Source organism: Plectropomus leopardus, chromosome 4 (assembly GCF_026936395.1).
Source record: "Plectropomus leopardus strain MGB_pleo_1.0 chromosome 4, ASM2693639v1, whole genome shotgun sequence".
Lineage (NCBI taxonomy): Eukaryota > Metazoa > Chordata > Actinopteri > Perciformes > Serranidae > Plectropomus > Plectropomus leopardus.
The window spans coordinates 1,205,001-1,225,040 of NC_142179.1; the positions used below are offsets into that span (position 1 = coordinate 1,205,001).

A 20,040-nucleotide genomic window follows, 5' to 3' on the forward strand; every position below is an offset into this window, starting at 1 on the left:
CACCCGTGTGACTCACCTGTGAGTTTCACCTATATAACTCACCTGTGAGATTTACCTGTGTGACTCACCTGTGAGTTTCACCTATATAACTCACCTGTGAGATTTACCTGTGTGACTCACCTGTGAGTTTCACCTGTGTGACTCACCTGTGAGTTTCACCTGTGAGTCTCCTCTGTGAGTCTCCTCTGTGTGACTCACCTGTTTCTCAGCTGTGAGTCTCACCTATATGACTCACCTGTGAGTTTCACCTGTGTGACTCACCTGTGAGTCTCCTCTGTGTGACTTACCTGTTTTTCACCTGTGAGATTTACCTGTGTGACTCACCAGTGAGTCTCCTCTGTGAGACTCACCTGTTTCTCACCTGTGTGACTTATCTGTACACCTTTAGCGCAGGTGTTTCTCATCCGTCAGAGGACTGAGCCGCCTCTGTTGATGTATTAATTGTTTTCTTTAATTGACTGATTAATTGCCTTCTAAGATTCCAAATGTAGAAAAGGTTGGAGGAGACGGCCTCAGATGTCTCGTTTTGTCCAGGACATGAAGACACTCTGTCCTTTATTATCAGTGTTGACACGATTGAGAGAGTCGCTGTTTGAGACGGCCGCAGTCTGACCTCTTGTCTCACATATCTACCTGTCTCTCTGTCCGTCTCTGTCTCTCTGTCTCTCTGTCTCTCTGTCTGTCCTCACCCTGTAGGCTTTGTGCAGAGTAGTCGGCTAGTCTAGCACAGTAATCCACCAATGAGGACGTCTCGCCACAGGAAGTGATGTAAAGGAAAGAGTTCTGAGGAAGTCGGGTAACAGCTTTTCATTGGACAGTTAAACTCTTGAAATATCTCGGCCAATCAGATGACAGACTGCTGTCGATACACAAGGGAAGAGAGGGTGAACCGATGTCAGACATTAGACAGGTCCCAAACACCCAGATCAGACATAAGATAGGTCCTAAACTCACAAATCAGACATTAGACAGGTCTCAAACACACATATCTGACATTAGACAGGTCCCAAACTCACAGATCTGACATTAGACAGATCTCAAACACACAGATCAGACATTAGACAGGTCCCAAACACACAGATCAGACATTAGACATGTCCCAAATACACAAATCAGACATTACACAGGTCCCAAACCAAACACACACGTCAGACATTAGACAGGTCCCACACACAGTGTCAGATGATAGATCAGACATTAGACAGGTCCCAAACCCAGTGTCAGTGAATCCACATTAATGTTCAATGTAACAGGAACAGAAGGAAAACTAAAATTCTGATCAGATTTATTGAACGTCTTATTTTACAATTGAATCCAAAACGACTGAAACGTTTTCTGATGTGACAGTTTCTGTAATTTATCTGCTGACAAACTGACCTGACATCAGGTTCACCAGCTGATTGAACGTTTGTAAAAAGAAAACGGAGGACGCTCCTTCCTGTTGGCGGACGAGAGACTGAAAAAAAGAAACTGAACATCCTGCAGTGATGTCACAGTGATGTCGCAGTGATGTCACAGCGATGTCACAGCGATGTCATGGCGACATCACAGACTGAGTGTAAATATAAACTGTAGCTGTACAGGTGTAGCCCCGCCCCCATGTACCTGCTGAAATAAGCTCCGCCCCCAAATTTACCTGTATGTTATCCCTCCTAGCCCCTGAGCCTGGCTCCGCCCCCTGCTTGTTGATCAATGATCTGTTATTGATTGTGTGAAATGTGAAACTTTTTTATTTGATAGTGAGATATTGATCAGTTATTGTTTTTCTTATGAAGACGTGAGACTGCTGATCACGCTCTTTTCAACTTCCTGTATGTGAAACTTTCAAAATAAAGTCCACTCTGATTCAAACACTAATTCTTTTTACTGTCAGTAGGTCCTGCAGCGGTCGGGGCAGACTACTTCCTGAAACCACTGAGCTATTGATCAGCTGTCGGTCAGACATTGATCAGCTGTCGGTCAGATATTGATCAGCTGTCGGTCAGATATTGATCAGCTGTCGGTCAGACATTGATCAGCTGTCAGTAGATTTCTGTATTCTGAGGCAGAAATGTTTTTCTGAAGATATCATGAAGCCATAAAGATCAAAGTATTGATGATCAGGATGCAGATGATATTCAGACATTATTGATCCGATGCAGCAGGGTGGCGGTCGAGGATCTCGTGTACCTGCAGGCGTCTCCTCCAGCTCTCAGACCGTCTGCAGGTTTTTATTGATTTATTGAAATGTATTTCTGCTGGTGTGTAAAAATCAGTTCGGGCTGATCCTGCAGCCGGCAGCAGATCTGTGACGGTCGGGCTCAAAGTGCACGAGGACGGGCGTGTTTGATTTCAATCCCCCGCCAGCTGGGGCTGATGGGAAGTCAAGCATGGCTGAAATCAGTGAGTTATTCCTTAACTTTATTTTGAAAAAATAAATCTCAAACTTCAGAAGGGCATAGCTGCGTTTGGACGTTCTTTTCAAACGGTCTGTGAGACGGAGCATAAATGATCAGTGATCAATAATCAAATGTTCGCTCGCTTTGTGTCGCCATGAAACACCTGCAAACAAACTTCCTGTTTCTTTGAGTTTCATCAGCGAAGTTCTGCTTCGTCCCCAATTTTTCACCTCATGAAAGCATTTAATGGAATAACGACTCCACTATATTCAAAAATAAAACTCTTTCGATGAGCGAAACGTGTCGGAGGATCCATCTGCACTGATTTTAATGTTATCTACATTTGACAAGAAATGTAATAATAAACATTTTCGTCATATTTTTCAAAATAAAAATATCAAGGACATGAACAAGAAAAAAGCTTTTACAAAGCTTTGCACTTACTAAGGGGTTTTTTTTGCACTTACTAAGGGTTTTTTCCTTAAGTCTAAATTCTTGCTTGTGTTGTACGTCGCTTTGGATAAAAGCGTCTGCTAAATGAAATTGGAGAATTGTCGACAAAGAAGTTTATTTTAAAATGATTTATTCTGATCGGCAGTTATCTGTGCTCCTGTGTGTTTGTGCTCTGCTTTTTCTGATATTTTTCTACATTTTTTTAAATTAAATATTGAAAAAGAAGAAATCTCCTCTGTGCTGGCTAACAGTCGGGGAGCTGAAGCTGACTTCTGATTGGCTCTTTCATATCAGGTGATATTGATCAGGTAACCAGCTGCAGGAAACTGGAAAAACTGAAATGATTTCAGATTTGGATCAAAGCTAATTTTGAGAACTTTTATGCTGGTTTTGCATGTCAGACCCTGAATAACATATGAAGAAAGTTTTGGGTGATTTAGGTTCCCAGAGGAAAAAAAAACAGGCGACAGGACGAGCGAGCGCACCTGGGCGTGACGTCACTTCCTGTGAAACGTCCTAAAATCGTCTGGAGGAGGTGCGGTGTGCGGATGACGGTGAGCTGAGCGAGTCCCTCTGAAAAACTCGATTATTCGACCAGACCGGTGATAATAAGCTGCTGTTCTGGCCAAGCTGAGAGCCAGAAGGAGACAACTTTATTAACCCTTCAAACTATGGTGAGTGACGTCATGTTTCCGCTCCTCTGTTGTTGTTTGCTCCCAGAGGAGAGGACAAACTTTCCCAAAAACCTGCGAGTTGTCTGAAGGTTGTGGAGGTTGTCTGGAGGTTGTCTGAGGGTTTCGGTGAAGTTTGGTGCGGACTGTGTCACTGTAGTGATGTCTGAATGGATGCTAATGCTAACAGCTAACGCTAATGGCTGATGCAGTTGTTGTGTAGTAGTGCAGCACGGTGCTAATGCTATGCTAAATGAGAGCTAATCGCTAAGCTAAAAGCTAACTGTGATCTGTTACAGTGTGTGTGTGTGTGTGTGTGTGTGTGTGTGTGTGTGTGTGTGTGTGTAGTTACAGTGTGCTGAAAATAATATTGTGTTTGAGTCAAACCTTGGTGATTAGTGACTCGCAGATGTGATCGCCTCTTAGGAGGTTGGAAAGAAAAAACTTTATTCATGCTGAATTAAATTAATATAGTTAAACTGAATATTCATACTTGATATCAGCCAGTTTTTAAACTGCAAAGTCGTGTCTCGGTCGGTTCTTACACGGAAATAAGACGCGCGTTGGTGACCCGCCATCATTTAGTCAAAGTGATTAATGAATGAGATTTCACAGTTTTTAAATCTGATGCATCAGCGCACTCTGCAGACAGAGAAATCAGCAGGAAGGCAGCAGAAATCCAACTAAAAGGTTTTGTCAATCAAAACTAAAAATTAAATTCATAATATTAATAATAATAATGATAAAAATAATGATATGATGATAACAGTAATAATATATTGATGGTAATGGTAGTAACAATCATAATAATGTAAAAAATAATAATAAAATTAATGTTATTAATGATGATATAAATAACTTCACAGGAGGAGAGATGTCAGCACTCTGCAGACTGGATGAAAAACAAAGTGAGCTGCAGCTGTTTCTGTGTTTCAGTGTCGTTAAATTGAGGAGCAGAAATAAATCTGCTTAACCCTTTGTGCAGATGTAATACAGATGTCTAACCAGCAGATGGCGACAAGTTCATGCAGCAGCGGCGCCACAAACTCGACCTCTGCCAGCTGATTTATGATGACGCCTCTTTTTTAATTTTAAGAAAACAAGTCAAACAATCACAGGAAAAGGAATGAAACTGAGGGATCATGGGAAAATACAATCTTTCTGTCAGAAAGAATCAGCAGAAAAAAAACGGAGGAGAGTTTATGAACCCTAAAACACAGAGAGGACGCTTCAGGGTCCAAATACTACAATCTCAAGTTTACTCTGAGCCACCTGCTGTGGAATTATTGATCATTGAATATTAGTGATTTTCATTAAGTCGCAGCGTCTCCATCATTTCCTGTAAAATAACAAAATGTTCCTCAACGCCTCCCTTCTTCTTCTCTCACACAGATCTTGATTTCTGGCCAGTGCACTCAGCATGTGTGTGTGTGTGTTCTGAACCCTGCTGAGGACCATCTGACACACACACACACACACACACACACACACACACACGGCAGATGGAGATGTTGTTTCCATGACGACCGAATGAGGAAGTGATGATTAATTTAGAGAAATTTTTCTCCTCCATCTGTTTCTTCTTCTCTTTGTGTCTCCGTCAGACTGAACTGTCGTCACCCCACTGACCTCCCACCTGATCAATAACTGATCAGCTCTTCTCCAATCAATAACTGATCATCTACTCACTCCAATCAATAACCCATCAGCTGATTGGTCAGGTTTGACCTGCTGATGATCTCATCAGTCTGAAGAATTTCATCTTGAAGGAGCTGGTCATCCTCACTGACCCTGACACCCCAAACCGGTCCTGTGGTCCCCTAGTCTTGTGGTCCCATGTGGTATTGCAGTCTTGTGGTCCCATGTGGTCCCATGGTCTTGTGATGCACAGTCCTGTGGTCTTGTGGTCCCCAAGTCTTGAGGTCCTGTTGGCTTGTTGTCTTGTGGTCCCCGAGTCTTGAGGTCCTGTTGGCTTGTTGTCTTGTGGTCCCCGAGTCTTGAGGTCCTGTTGGCTTGTTGTCCTGTGGTCCCCGAGTCTTGAGGTCCTGTTGGCTTGTTGTCCTGCGGTCTTGTGGTCTTGTGGTTCCCTGGTCCTGTGTTCGCCTGGTCTTGAGGTCCTTTGTTCTTGAGGTCTTGTTATCCTGTGGTCTTGAGGCCCTGTGGTCCTATGGTGTTCTGTTCCCCTGGTCTTGTGGTCCTGTGAGCTAGTTGTCCTGTGGTCCGCTGGTCTTGATGTACTGTGGTCCTTTGGCTCTGTGTTCCCCTGGTCTTATGACCCCCTGGTCTTGAGGTCCTTTGGCTCTGTGTTCCCCTGGTCTTGAGGTCTTGTGGTCTTGCTGACTTATGGTCCCCTGGTCCTGTGGTCTTGTGGTCCTGCATCCCTGTGGTCCCCTGTCCCCTGGTCGTGAGGTCCTGTGGTCTTGTGGACCTGTGGTCCTGTGGGCTTGTTGTCCAGTGTTCTTGTGGTCCCCTGGTCTTGTGGTTTTGTGGTCCTGTGGGCTTGTTGTCCTGTGGTCCACTGGACTTGAGGTACTCTGACTCCCTCCTCAGCCCCTCCCACCTTATTGTTGGGACCCAAAGTCTTTTTAAGCCTGGCCATTTCCAAGATGGCCCTCTCACTCCTGGAGGGCTGGTGCCTGTCAGGCACCCCAACATGGTTTTGTTGGGTTAGCCTTTTGTTTCCTAATGGTTTCAGTTAGCAGCTACACACTTCATGAACCCAACACCCATACCTCACCACTGGTGACTGACCTCCATCTTGGTTTTATTTTTGTTGGGTTATCCTTAATAAATCCTCCCCTCCCGTGGTCCTCTGGTCTTGTGGGTTTGTTGTTCTGCGGTCCTCTGGTCTTGTGGTCCTGTGGTCCTCTGGTCCCATTGGCTTGTTGTCCTGTGGTCCTCTGGTCCTGTGGGTTTGTTGTCCTGTGGTCTTTTGGTATTGTTGTCCTGTGGTCCTCTGGTCCTCTGGTCTTGTGGCCCTCTGGTCATGTCGGCATGTTGTCCTGTGGTACTCTTGTCCTATGGTACTCTTGTCCTGTGGTACTCAGGTCTTGTGGTCCTCTGGTCTTGTGGGCATGTGGTCCTCTGGTCTTGTGGCCCTCTGGTCATGTTGGCATGTTGTCCTGTGGTACTCTTGTCCTGTGGTACTCTGGTCTTGTGGGCATGTGGTCCTCTGGTCCTGTGGGCATGTTGTCCTGTGCTCCTCTGGTGTTGTGGTCCCGTGGTCCTCTGGTCTTGTGGTCCTCTGGTCCTGTGGGCTTGTTGTCCTTTGGTCCTCTGGTCTGGTAGTCCTGTGGTCTTGTGGTCCTTTGGTTTTGTGGTCCTCTGGTCCTGTGGGCTTGTTGTTCTATGGTATTGTGGTCCTGTGGGCTTGTGGTCCGGTGGGCTTTTGGTCTTGTGGGCTTGTTGTCCTGTGGTATTGTGGTCCTGTGGGCTTGTGGGCTTGTGGTCCTGTGGTCCTCTGGTCCTGCAGGCCTGTGGTCCTCTGGTATTGTGGTTCTGTGACTAATGGTGGACTGTTTCAGAGAGGGGTTATCAGGGCAGCATCAGTATGGACAGCATGGACTCTGTCTATGGTTCTTGGTTTCAGGACTCACTTCAGGTCTAGTGTTTGTTGTTTATTGATTGTTTTCTCAGAGAAACAAACAGCAGGTCCTTCAGGTCTGTTTGTTGTTTGTTTATTGGCGATCAGATCTTTGGTTGTGATAAAATCTCAGAGACAGAAACAGACTGAGAGCTGCAGCAGCTCGTTTCCACTCGACTGAATTTATGTGTCACACATGAAGAAGAAGGAGAGAGAGGAGGGAGGGAGGAGGAAGAGCCCAGGGGAGGGAGGGAGGAGGAAGAGCCCAGGGGAGGGAGGGAGGGAGGAGGAAGAGACCAGAGGAGGGAGGGAGAGCCCAGTGGAGGGAGGGAGGAGGAAGAGCCCAGACGAGGGAGGGAGGAGGAAGAGCCCAGAGGAGGGAGGGAGGGAGGAGGAAAGAAGAGCAGTGAGAGGAGGAGGGAGGTAGAGCAGAGAGAGCAGGGAGGAGGAAGAGCCCAGGGAAGGGGTGGATGGAGGAGGAGCAGAGAGGAGGGAGGAGGGAGGAGGAAGGAAGAGCAGACAGAGGAGCAGGTTCCTCAGCAGCAGCAGCAGCGGTTCGGAGAGCAGCAGGTCATTAAAGAGTTAATCAGGAGAATCAAAGATGGAGTCTGACGAGAACCTGATCAACATTTTCCTGCTGATGCTCATCGGATCCAGCCTGCCCACGGTGGGTTCTGTTTATGTTCTACTGTTCTACTGTTCTACTGCTCTACTGTTCTATTCTGATCCAGCCTGCCCACGGTGGGTTCTGTTTATGTTCTACTGTTCTACTGTTCTACTGTTCTACTGTTCTATTCTGATCCGGCCTGCCCACGGTGGGTTCTGTTTATGTTCTACTGTTCTACTGTTCTATTCTGATCCAGCCTGCCCGCGGTGGGTTCTATTGTGTTCCACTGTTCTTCTGTCCTTCTGATAAAACTTATAATTCTAATGATAATCAGTAATAAGAATAATAATAATGAATATTATAATGATGATAATAATTATTTTTATTATTATTAATTACAATAATAATAAATATTAAAATGATAATAATAATGACGATGTTATTATTATAATAATAATAATGATAATAACAATAATAATAATAATAATAATAGTAGCGTGGGACTGATGCTGTGACTGGATGAAGTTGGACTGTTTGTGCGGCCGTTGTCAGACTGTAAACTGCAGTGTTGATAAAGTTTTGCTGCTGTTGAAGGCCGACCCTGATAGATCAGTAATCGATGAGTGGACCGTTTGTGGAGGCGTGACAGAAAAACGGCGTTCTCTTCCTGAGGTCAGCGTGACGCAGCGAGACCATCAGAGTGCTGAACAGATCTGCTCGTTTACTGAGCGAAATGTTCCTTTAATTCAGCTCCTTTCACATTTCTTCTTTCAGAACAAATGAAACTTGTTTAACGTGTTTTTGTTTGATAAATTTATGCTTTTTAAATCCACGTTGACAAAATCTTCACTGACCATAAACATTTCCAGAGGACGGGCCATGTTCCTCTGAGTTCTGAGCAGAACAGTCTGTGTTTTAACACATATTTAACACGTTCTTTGATTTTCACACCGCTTTCACACCTTTGGTCATTTTCACACATTTTTAACACATTTTCATAATTTTAACACATTTTTAACACCTTTGGTTACTTTATCCATTGTGTAGGCCTGCTTTGTCTGTCTCTGTCCATCTGTCCATCTGTCCCTCTGTCCATTGCTCACTCACCTCGTCCTCTGGGATCCTCACTGTCCACATGCATGACCCAGACCTGTACAGGATGTTTGTATGTTTGTGTGTGAGAGTCTGTATATGTGTATGTATGTGTGGATACATGAATGTATGTATATATATATATATGTGTGTATGTTTGTATGTATGTATATACGTGTGTGTATATGTTTGTATGTATGTATATACGTGTGTGTATATGTTTGTATGTATATATGTATGTATGTGTGTATGTTTGTATGTATGTATATACGTGTGTGTATGTGTTTGTATGTATGTATATACGTGTGTGTATATGTTTGTATGTATATATATATACGTGTGTGTATATGTTTGTATGTATATATGTATGTATGTGTGTATGTATATACGTGTGTGTATATGTGTTTGTATGTATGTATTTATGTATTTTTGTACAATTTGGGCTCTCAGATGAAAAACCAGCGATTGAAAATAGTCTGAATAGTTTGAGCTCCAAAAACAGGATGTAAAACTGATCTGAGCTCAGTAACGACGTGTGATTGTGACAGAAAGACAAGCGGAGGTGAAGAAGAGAGATGTTGTGCTGTTAACCCTTTGAAACCTGAGCAAATTGGCTTGATTTTATTTTTAGAAACATTGGAGAAGGAAATGAGTCACGACCAAAGAAATGACCCACTAACTAGCAAGAAGTGTGTTACATTTACAAGAAAATCAGCTGCAAAGTTTGCAAAAACAAAAAGCAAAAGAAGAAAGACAAGAACACTAACTGCAAAATGTGCTTAAAATGTCATAATTTTAAATAGTAGTTTTGATAACTATAATTATAGTTTTCCCCAGACATGTTCCCTAGCTTTTTAAAATCATTTTCAAAATCTCCTAATTTATTGCAATTTATAAAACGTTTCTTACCAAGCTGCTGGTTTTTGAAAGAAATCACAACCGTTTCTTTCTATCAGATTCAAAGGGTTAAATGTTGAAACACTGCAGTGATCTCTGACATGAGGAGGAGGAGAGGAGGAGAGGAGAGGAGGAGGAGGAGAAGAGGAGAGGAGGAGGAGGAGAGAAGAGGAGAGGAGGAGGAGGAGAGGAGGAGAGGAGAGGAGAGGAGGAGGAGGAGAAAAGGAGAGAGGAGGAGGAGAGGAGGAGGAGGAGAAAAGGAGAGGAGAGGAGATGAAAAGGAGAGGAGGAGGAGAGGAGGAGGAGACATAAGAGTCATTCGAGTGTGATTCTGCATTCAGCCTGCAGAGGGCAGCAAACTAAACTAACTAAACTCATCAAAGGAGCTAAACTAATTAAACTAATTAAACTAATTAAACTAAACTAAACTAAACTCGCCAAACTAACTGAACTACTTCCTGTTGATCTGTTATTGTTCTCTCTCTCTTTGATTGATTGATTGATTGATTGATTGATTGATTGATTGGTTGATTTGACCTACAGTTCTAGCAGTCGTCAGTGTGTCTTATTTTCCTGGTTGTCCTCTGTCCTCTGTCCTGTCCTGCAGGTGGGTCCCTCTGCCCCCGAGGAGGGCTGGCAGGTGTACAGCTCGGCTCAGGACTCTGACGGTCGCTGTGTTTGTACGGTGGTCGCTCCGCAGCAGACGGTCTGCTCCAGAGACGCCCGAACCAAACAGCTGCGCCAACTGCTGGAGAAGGTACCAGACCACCGTCCCCGAGAGGACTAATGATGACCCTGCAGACAGCCGGGAGACCTGTTATAGTTTGGTTTATTATTAAGACCTGTGTGCGGTGTATTAGGTTTTATTTATTATTCACTTATTATTATTATTTGAGTTCTAGTGATCAGCTGCGGTGTTTTGTGGTGTACAGGTACAGAACATGAGTCAGTCCATCGAGGTTCTGGACCAGCGGACTCAGAGAGATCTGCAGTTTGTGGAGAAGATGGAGGTTCAGCTGAAGGGTCTGGAGAACAAATTCAAACAGGTGGAGGACGGACACGAGAGCAACATCGCTCGACAGTACAAGGTACCGCCCACACAATGACATCACAGCTCGAACGGCCAATCAGCTCTCAGTGAGACTCTGCAGCATCACATTTCAGGGCTGTTTGATCCACGATGATGAAATGCTGTGGCTGTCAAACACTCAGCTGTTCTACTGTGAGGCAGACTGTGATTTGTAATAATGGGCTTTTTAAATAAAACTGACTTGACTGTTTCTGCTGTCTGTCCGTCAGTCCATCAAAGCCAAGATGGAGGAGCTGCGTCCTCTGATCCCGGTCCTGGAAGCCTACAAGGCGGACGCTCTGCTGGTGAGACAGTTTAAGGAGGAGGCGTCCAACGTGACGGAGCTGCTGGGCTCGCTGCAGGAGCAGCTAGGAGGACTGGACTACCAGGAGCTGCACAGCCGAGTCCTGAACCTGGAGGAGCGGCTCAGAGCCTGCATGCAGAGGCTGGGTGAGTCAGCAGCACAAGTAAACAAATAAACAAACAAACAAACAAACAGGGACAGACTGACAGAGAAAGACAGAGGGACAGAGGGACAGCACCTCAACAGAGACTTGACAGTGACTCGACAGTGGCTCAACATACTTGAAAGACACAACAGCAATTTGACAGTGACTCAACAGCACTTGACAGAGACTTGACAATGACTCGACAGAGACTTGACAGCACTCGACAGCGACTCAACAGTGACTCGAGAGACTTGACAGTGACTCGACAGCGACTCGACAGAGACTTGACAGTGACTTGACAGTGACTTGACAGCACTCGACAGCGACTCGACAATGACTCGATAGAGACTTGACCGTGACTCGACAGTGACTCGACAAAGACTCGACAGTGACTTGACAGCACTCGACAGAGAATCGACAGTGAGAGAGCTGTTGATCTTTGAACATGAGAGTTTTTTCTTTTCCAGCTTGCGGGAAACTGACTGGAATCTCTGAGCCAATCACCATCAAGACGTCTGGATCCAGGTTTGGATCGTGGATGACGGACCCGCTCGCTCCGACCGGAGACAACAGAGTGAGACCTGTCAACACAACGCAACACAACAACATAAACAACAACAACATAAACAATATAAACACCAACAACAACAACAACATAAATGCCAACAACAATATAAACACCAACAACACAAACACCACAACCCTAACAACAACCAACAACAATATAAACACCAACAACACAAACACCACAACCCTAACAACAACCAACAACAATATAAACACCAACAACACAAACACCACAACCCTAACAACAACCAACAACAATATAAACACCAACAACACAAACACCACAACCCTAACAACAACCAACAACAATATAAACACCAACAACACAAACACCACAACCCTAACAACAACCAACAACAATATAAACACCAACAACACAAACACCACAACCCTAACAACAACCAACAACAATATAAACACCAACAACACAAACACCACAACCCTAACAACAACCAACAACAATATAAACACCAACAACACAAACACCACAACCCTAACAACAACCAACAACAATATAAACACCAACAACACAAACACCACAACCCTAACAACAACCAACAACAATATAAACACCAACAACACAAACACCACAACCCTAACAACAACCAACAACAATATAAACACCAACAACAACGACATGAACAACAGCAACCAAAATAAATCCAAAAATCAACAACAGATTGAGTCTCATCTACACAATACAACACAACAACCAAAAACAAACAACATAAGCAATTACAACCAACAACAACAAAAACAAACAACATTAAACAACAACAACAGCAGCAGCAGCAGCAGCCCGAAGTGCAGTCAGTTTTCTGGAGCTTTAGGTGACAGTTTTAACGTCTGTGGAAAGACACTCTCCAGGTGCACGATGAGAGATTGATGAAATCCCCATTACAGCTCTGTTATATTAGTGTATAGCACTCTCTTGTGGCGAAAATCCACCATAACCCGGCACTGAGCGTGGACTCTTAAATGCTCCAATCAATCAATTAACAGCAAATCTCCTGATTCAAACAGACTAAAAACAGAGAACTGAGAGACAAACAGACATTTAAACATGCGTTATTACAAATGTACAGAGGAAACCAGGAGAAATAAGTCACGAAATCAGCATTATAGACGGAGACCGCCAAAAAACAGCAAAACAGCTACGTACATCGACATCCCCCGACCTACATATGCTATAAACAAATGTTAGATATAGGTGAACAGTTAGATATACGTATGTGTACAGTTAGATATACATATGTGTACAGTTAGATATACTTATGTGTTCAGTTAGATATGTGAATATATACGGTTAGATATACGCATGCATACAGTTAGATATACATAAATACACAATTAGATATATGTGTATATGTTCAGTAAGATATGTGATTATATACAGTTAGATATGCGAATATGTACAGTGAGATATGTGTATATATACAGTTAGCTATACACAGATGTATAGTTAGATGTATGTGTACAGTTAGATATATGTGTATATGTTAAATAGATATGTGAATATATACAGTTAGATATACGTATATATGTACAGTGGAGATTACAGGGTTATTGACACGATATGACTGACGGGTCATCAGACTGACGGCTCGAAGTCAGACCATCTGTCCGCAGTGAAGGCTGACTTCAGCTGAGACTGCAGTGTGGTTATTGATGACATCGTGATCAGACTGCAGTGTGGTTATTGATGACATCGTGATCAGACTGCAGTGTGGTTATTGATGACATCGTGATCAGACTGCAGTGTGGTTATTGATGACATCGTGATCAGACTGCAGTGTGGTTATTGATGACATCGTGATCAGACTGCAGTGTGGTTATTGATGATATCGTGATCAGACTGCAGTGTGAATGAAACATCTGTAGCGTTATTTTTATCGTTCATGAACCACGGCTGTTTGACTAAAACTAAAATCACTTTAAATGTTTAAAAGATCTTTTTTTGTTTTTCCCTCCAGGTGTGGTACATGGATGGTTACCATAACAACCGCTTTGTCAGGGAGTACCAGTCGATGTACGACTTCATGACAACAGATAACTTCACCTCCCACCGCCTGCCTCACCCCTGGTCCGGGACAGGTCAGGTGGTTTATAACGGGTCCATCTACTTCAACAAGTTCCAGAGTCACACCATCATCAAGTTCGACTTCAGCACGTCGCTCATCAGCCGCTCGCGGCAGCTGGACTTCGCGGGATACAACAACATGTACCATTACTCCTGGGGGGGGCACTCTGACATCGACCTCATGGTGGACGAGGGGGGGCTGTGGGCCGTCTATGCCACCAATCAGAACGCTGGAAACATCGTTCTTAGCCAGTTAAACCCAAACACTCTGCAGATCATCCGCAGCTGGACCACCAACCACCCGAAACGCAGCGCCGGCGAGGCCTTCATGATCTGTGGAACCCTGTACGTCACCAACGGGTACTCGGGCGGAACCAAAGTGTACTACGCCTATTCCACCAACTCGTCCACCTACGAGTACATCGACATCCCCCTGACCAACAAATACAGCCACCTGTCCATGCTGGACTACAACCCCCGAGACCGTGCGCTGTACGCCTGGAACAACGGCCACCAAGTCCTCTACAATGTCACTCTCTACCACATCATACAGTAACACGAGTCCTTTACGAGTCCTCTACAAAGTCACGCTCTACCACATCATACAGTAACACGAGTCCTCTACAACGTCACACTCTTCCACATTGTACAGTGACACTCGGACCAACACGAGTCCTCTTCAGCATCATACATTAACACTCAGATCAACATGAGTCCTCTTCAGCATCATACATTAACACTCGGACCAACACAAGTCCTCTTCAGCATCATACATTAACACTCGGACCAACATGAGTCCTCCATAACATCATACATTAACACTCGGACCAACATGAGTCCTCTTCAGCATCGTACATTAACACTCGGACCAACACGAGTCCTCTTCAGCATCATACATTAACACTTGGATCAACACGAGTCCTCTACCACATCATACATTAACACTCGGATCAACACGAGTCCTCCACAACGTCATACAGTGACACTCGGATCAACACGAGTCCTCTACAACGTCATACAGTGACACTCGGATCAACACGAGTCCTCTACAACGTCATACAGTGACACTCGGATCAACACGAGTCCTCTACAACGTCATACAGTGACACTCGGATCAACACGAGTCCTCTACAACGTCATACAGTGACACTCGGATCAACACGAGTCCTCTTCAGCATCATACATTAACACTTGGATCAACACGAGTCCTCTACCACATCATACATTAACACTCGGATCAACACGAGTCCTCCACAACGTCATACAGTGACACTCGGATCAACACGAGTCCTCCACAACGTCATACAGTGACACTCGGATCAACACGAGTCTTCTCCAACGTCATACAGTGACACTCGGATCAACACGAGTCCTCTACAACGTCATACAGTGACACTCGGATCAACACGAGTCCTCTACAACGTCATACAGTGACACTCGGATCAACACGAGTCCTCTACAACGTCATACAGTGACACTCGGATCAACACGAGTCCTCTACAACCTCATACAGTGACACTCGGACCAACATGAGTCCTCTTCAGCATCGTACATTAACACTCGGACCAACACGAGTCCTCTACCACATCATACATTAACACTCGGATCAACACGAGTCCTCCACAACGTCATACAGTGACACTCGGATCAACACGAGTCCTCCACAACGTCATACAGTGACACTCGGATCAACACGAGTCTTCTCCAACGTCATACAGTGACACTCGGATCAACACGAGTCCTCTACAACGTCATACAGTGACACTCGGATCAACACGAGTCCTCTACAACGTCATACAGTGACACTCGGATCAACACGAGTCCTCTACAACGTCATACAGTGACACTCGGATCAACACGAGTCCTCTACAACATCATACAGTGACACTCGGATCAACACGAGTCCTCTACGTCACACTCTAAAACACATTGCAGTACCACGTGTCCAACCCTTGAGACAGTGCTGTGCGGCTGGAACAGCACCACCGAGTCTTTTATAGTCGTACACTCGTTATCACACTGTACAGTTGGCCGAACACTAACGAATAAATTGAGTGATTAAAGTTTCCTTTAAACAAACCATCAAGTCGTCTGACTTGTTTAAGTCAGAGGAGAGAATAGTTTTCAGGTTTATCTCCGAGTCTCCTGGACAGAGAGAGGAATATTTAACTCGCCGAGCACAAAGACTCGAGGCAAGGGAACCTGAGCTGTGCTGGGAACCGTTCCCCGTCACAGAATAGGGCTGTTTTCTGTTCTGTAGCAGGGTTTGAACTCTCACCGCGTAACTTCATCCACTATACAGTGCACTATAAAATACCCACAATGCACAGCAAATCTGAGTGAACATACATGTACCCTGTATTTTGCTCCCGTATACCACAATGCAATGCGGTGGTGAATTTTGGAAGGAGCAAAAGAAGACGGTTGAAAGGTTGTTAGCTGGCATGTTAGCTAAGGTCAGTTGGTCTAGTATACCAGCTAACGGCATTGGCGAATCCACAGTAGACGCCTTAGATGCCTACGGCGAGTTAAGCCCCGCCTCGCTCTGAGCCTGAGGAGCCGCAGCTGAGCAGCAACAGGAAGCATTTTCTTCACCTAAACTCAACAGTTTCTTCGTCAGCAGCTTGCCAGCTAACCACAGCTGCTGACGAGCGAGCTCGAACAGACGGAGGGCGGCTCGGCTGGCGTCAGGACAGAGGACCAGAGTGGACAAAACCACACGTCCACATCACTGAGCAGGAAACTCTGAGTGCTCACTTTGTTTCGGTGGTACTCGGCGCACTCGCTGCGTCACACAAATATCCTGCGCTGATGCAACGACGCTCAGGAAATTCCAGCAAAGTGTCCGAAATCTTGCTCGGTTATTCCCTGTAGAGTTCACTATTTAAGACAGAACAGCTCAGGCGTGAGACCGCCTGATTGGCGTGTTGCTGGCATGTTGCAGGCGTGTTGCAGGTTCATCTTGTTTTAACAGTAAATTTTGAACCAACATCCCAACAGCTCCAGGTTCAGGACGTCTGGTTCGGTAAATCTGGTGGCTGCAGCCGGCGGTTCTAAGGTGACCTGCTGCTGAAACTTCTCGATGTTCCACCTCAGTCGTTTGCTGATGTGCACGAATCAACGCGTGACACGCAAACGTGATCTGGTGGAAATGAGCCGCAGTTCGGCAGGTTTGGTTGGAGTCTTTGTGCTCAGCGAGGCTAAACACGAACCTTTCTCTGCTCCGCAGCGTTTCCCAAAGTGTCCGACTGTTAACTTCTCGATTTGAGTTTTTACTTTTAGTGAATACAAAGTTCCGTTTTGGTCAGCTGTTGTTTTTCGGTTAATGACACTAATGCACTAGAAATGTAACAAACACTGATACAATCACACAGACGCGACGCACTCTGACAGTAAAAGACACTGAAACCTTTCAGTTCTCTGATGGTGGACACCGAAGAATGCTACGTGTTTTTTATGACGACTTTTCTTTGTGGGTGACATTTTCGGACTGAAATCAGACCCACTGTTGTTACTCTGACGTCAGAATAATAATAACAACATTAATAACAATAATAATAATAGTCTTTTCTTACAGTTGTGTATTATACAGTGATATAAAATATTTACTACAGTCTCTTTTACAATAATTACCACCGTTTTTAAAGCAGCTGTCGCAGGTCGAGCAGGACGACCTCGACGACCTCGACGTCTTTCTCTTCAACTTCTCATGTTCGATCACATCGTGCTTGAAGCATTCTGGGAGATTTGGTCCCGTTATCACACTCCTGGTTCTCCTCAGCTGGTTCCCCCTTAGCTCTGGAGGTTCACGTTTAATAATCGTCACACTAATGATGGAGCCCCTGGGGTCCCGGGGGCCCCTGTGGTCCCGGTGGCCCCTGGAGTCCGGGGTGCCCCTGGGTTCCCGGGGGAAGTTGCATGTTAAACGTGTGCAGCATCAGGTTTCGTCAGGTCAGTGAGACTCCACATTCAGGACTGGAGTATCTGTGGTTGCTCGTTGCTTCTGAACGTGTCGATGTGGACGAGAACGTTCAGAAACACCGTAAAAACATTTTAGGAATTCGTTGAAAGTTTGTAGTTAATTTGAACGATGATTGACGTTCTTGGTTTTCTTCTTCTCCGTCTTGTTTTCGTGTCGTATTTGATGAGATTCATGCAGTTTGATGTCCTTGTGTTTTTAGAGTTTTTTAGCCGAGTCATAAAGTTTTTGGAAACTTAGAAACTGCAGCAACCGCACAAAAGAGAGAAAAGCAGAGGTTTATTATTCACCACACTGCATGTTCAGTGAATGTCAGAGGATGACTCGGTTTTTGAACCACGAGCCTTAAAGCTGACATCAGCGCCTGATTTCACTCTGTACCGGATAAAAACGTCACTCTGCGGCCGGCTGCCTCTGCTTGTGTGCTGCAGCGGAGCGGCATGTCGGCCCGGACCTCACACTGCTTTTGGTTTTTTAAATTTGTCAGATTTCAACGTGTGTTTGCTGACTGTCTTGAACAATAAAGGTCACATGAGAACATCAGTATGTGATTGAAGTGAATTAGGAAACATCATCAAACGACGAATTTAATGATAATCGGAAAAACTACAAAGGAAATAATGATTTAAAGAACAACTGAAGAGATCGAAAAAGTTGTGATGGTCATTTGGCTCCCTCTGGTGGTCAGAATCTAACGGATCCAGTTCCCTCTGAACCCACCAGGTGGATTACAGATCCAGTTCCCTCTGAACCCACCAGGTGGATTACAGATCCAGTTCCCTCTGAACCCACCAGGTGGATTACAGATCCAGTTCCCTCTGAACCCACCAGGTGGATTACAGATCCAGTTCCCTCTGAACCCACCAGGTGGATTACAGATGTATTGATTAGCGTGCAGCAGCAGCAGCCCAGGAGCATGGAGGAAGTTTACTGGATCTGCTAAGTGGGTTCCCAGCTAACAGGGAACGTCCCCGCAACACTGGCTAATGTTCCCTAAAAGTTGCAATAATGTTTTAAAGAAAACATTTTAATGTTTTAAGGATGTTTCTGTTTTCAGATAATGTTCCTGTGAAGTTAAATGTGGACTGAGACGTAACGTTTGAAACACTCTGACGATGTTTTGGTGACGTTGAGAGGTGACAGATCAGAGAATGTTCTTTATAAAATGTTCCCACAACGTTACATGAGAACAAAGGAGGAACATTTTCAAAACAACATTCAGAACGTGTTATTGAGGACCGAGATTACACAACTTTTTTGAAAATGTAAATGTAATGTTCAGAAAAACATTTATAACATTTTTTTTATGTTTCTAGAGAATTTTACCCGAACTTTAAGAAATTCTGGGAACTAAAAGAAAATGTACCGCTGAAAACATTACAGAAACGTTGTTTTCACTGTAACGTTCTCACTGTGTGACCTGAAAAACCTGAAAAACCACAACAACACATTTAAGAATATCAGCGTATAATGTTCACACCGTGTTATCATTTTTTGAAGGACATCACCAAACATGTTTAGGATGTTTTTAGGGAACGTTACACTACTTTTAGAAAGGATGTTCTGAGAACAAAAGAAAACATTACTGGAACATTGAATTGTAACATTCTAAGAACGTTTTTAGAACCAAAGAATTCTTGCTGGATTCTTTTTTACAATAATAAACTCTCTTGCCCACAAATTATAACAGCAAATGAAACATAAATCAAAAGCAACATTTCTTCACCGCATCTCCCCCAACACCCCTGATGTTTGTGTTAACCCTTTAAAAGCAGCGAGCAACTTAACAGGACAGGATTTTAAGTTTTAGAACCTGGACCCTTTATTTCTTTCGAAAAAGTGGAGGAAAAGGCAGTGAGCAACTTGACAAGAAATATCTCACACTGCAAGAAATGAGCACAAGGTGAAAATGACCTGAAAATGATTTTTTAAGGGTAAAATTAATAGAATAGAATAGAAATACTTTTTGTTTTGTTGCAGCAGCAAATAAGAGAGCAGCAACTGAATGACATATTTGCTAAAAATAATGGCAAAATAATGCAAATGTATATATATATATATATATATATATATATATATATATATATATATATATATATACAAAGGAAGGCACTTAACACAGAATAAAATAAAATAAGCAAATAAGTGCAAACGTGAAGACGGATGTGCACGTGAGTCCAGTGCAGATGGTGAGTTTGCGCGCAGACGAGCTGGA

The 20,040-nt window shown here is 44.2% G+C and overlaps 2 protein-coding genes across 8 annotated transcripts in view; both read left to right on the forward strand.

Moving 5' to 3' along the window:
* LOC121963137 (formin-binding protein 1-like) overlaps nt 1-1,088 on the forward strand; it is a 12,508-nt gene extending 11,420 nt beyond the window's left edge. For 5 of the 6 annotated variants that reach the window (XM_088076194.1, XM_088076195.1, XM_088076197.1 and 2 more), the window contains one exon: nt 697-1,088. In XM_088076194.1, coding sequence (XP_087932320.1) covers nt 697-725 — 29 coding nt within the window. In that variant the 3' untranslated portion in view covers nt 726-1,088. The other variant, XM_088076199.1, reaches the window with a different exon arrangement.
* Nucleotides 1,089-3,355: 2,267 nt separating this feature from the next.
* On the forward strand, nt 3,356-19,398 carry LOC121965236 (noelin-like). Of its 2 annotated transcripts, none has more exons than XM_088076201.1 (6): nt 3,356-3,505; nt 10,289-10,438; nt 10,614-10,769; nt 10,981-11,200; nt 11,667-11,773; nt 13,740-19,398. In XM_088076201.1, the coding sequence occupies exons 1-6, from the start codon at nt 3,503-3,505 to the stop codon at nt 14,400-14,402; spliced, it is 1,299 nt and encodes a 432-aa protein (XP_087932327.1). In that variant the 5' UTR covers nt 3,356-3,502; the 3' UTR covers nt 14,403-19,398. The 2 variants fall into 2 exon arrangements, with proteins under 2 accessions (XP_087932327.1, XP_087932326.1); XM_088076200.1 differs by lacking the exon at nt 3,356-3,505 and adding an exon at nt 7,584-7,752 and having other exon boundaries at nt 13,740-19,397.
* The last annotated feature ends 642 nt before the right edge of the window (nt 19,399-20,040 follow it).

Bases quoted from the DNA above. Each gene is read 5' to 3' on its own strand.
- LOC121965236 (XM_088076200.1), top strand. From the start codon at position 7,687: ATGGAGTCTGACGAGAACCTGATCAACATTTTCCTGCTGATGCTCATC. The intron at 7,753-10,288 runs GTGGGTTCTGTT...CCTGTCCTGCAG, and splicing joins TCGGATCCAGCCTGCCCACG to GTGGGTCCCTCTGCCCCCGA. The intron at 10,439-10,613 runs GTACCAGACCAC...TGTGGTGTACAG, and splicing joins TGCGCCAACTGCTGGAGAAG to GTACAGAACATGAGTCAGTC.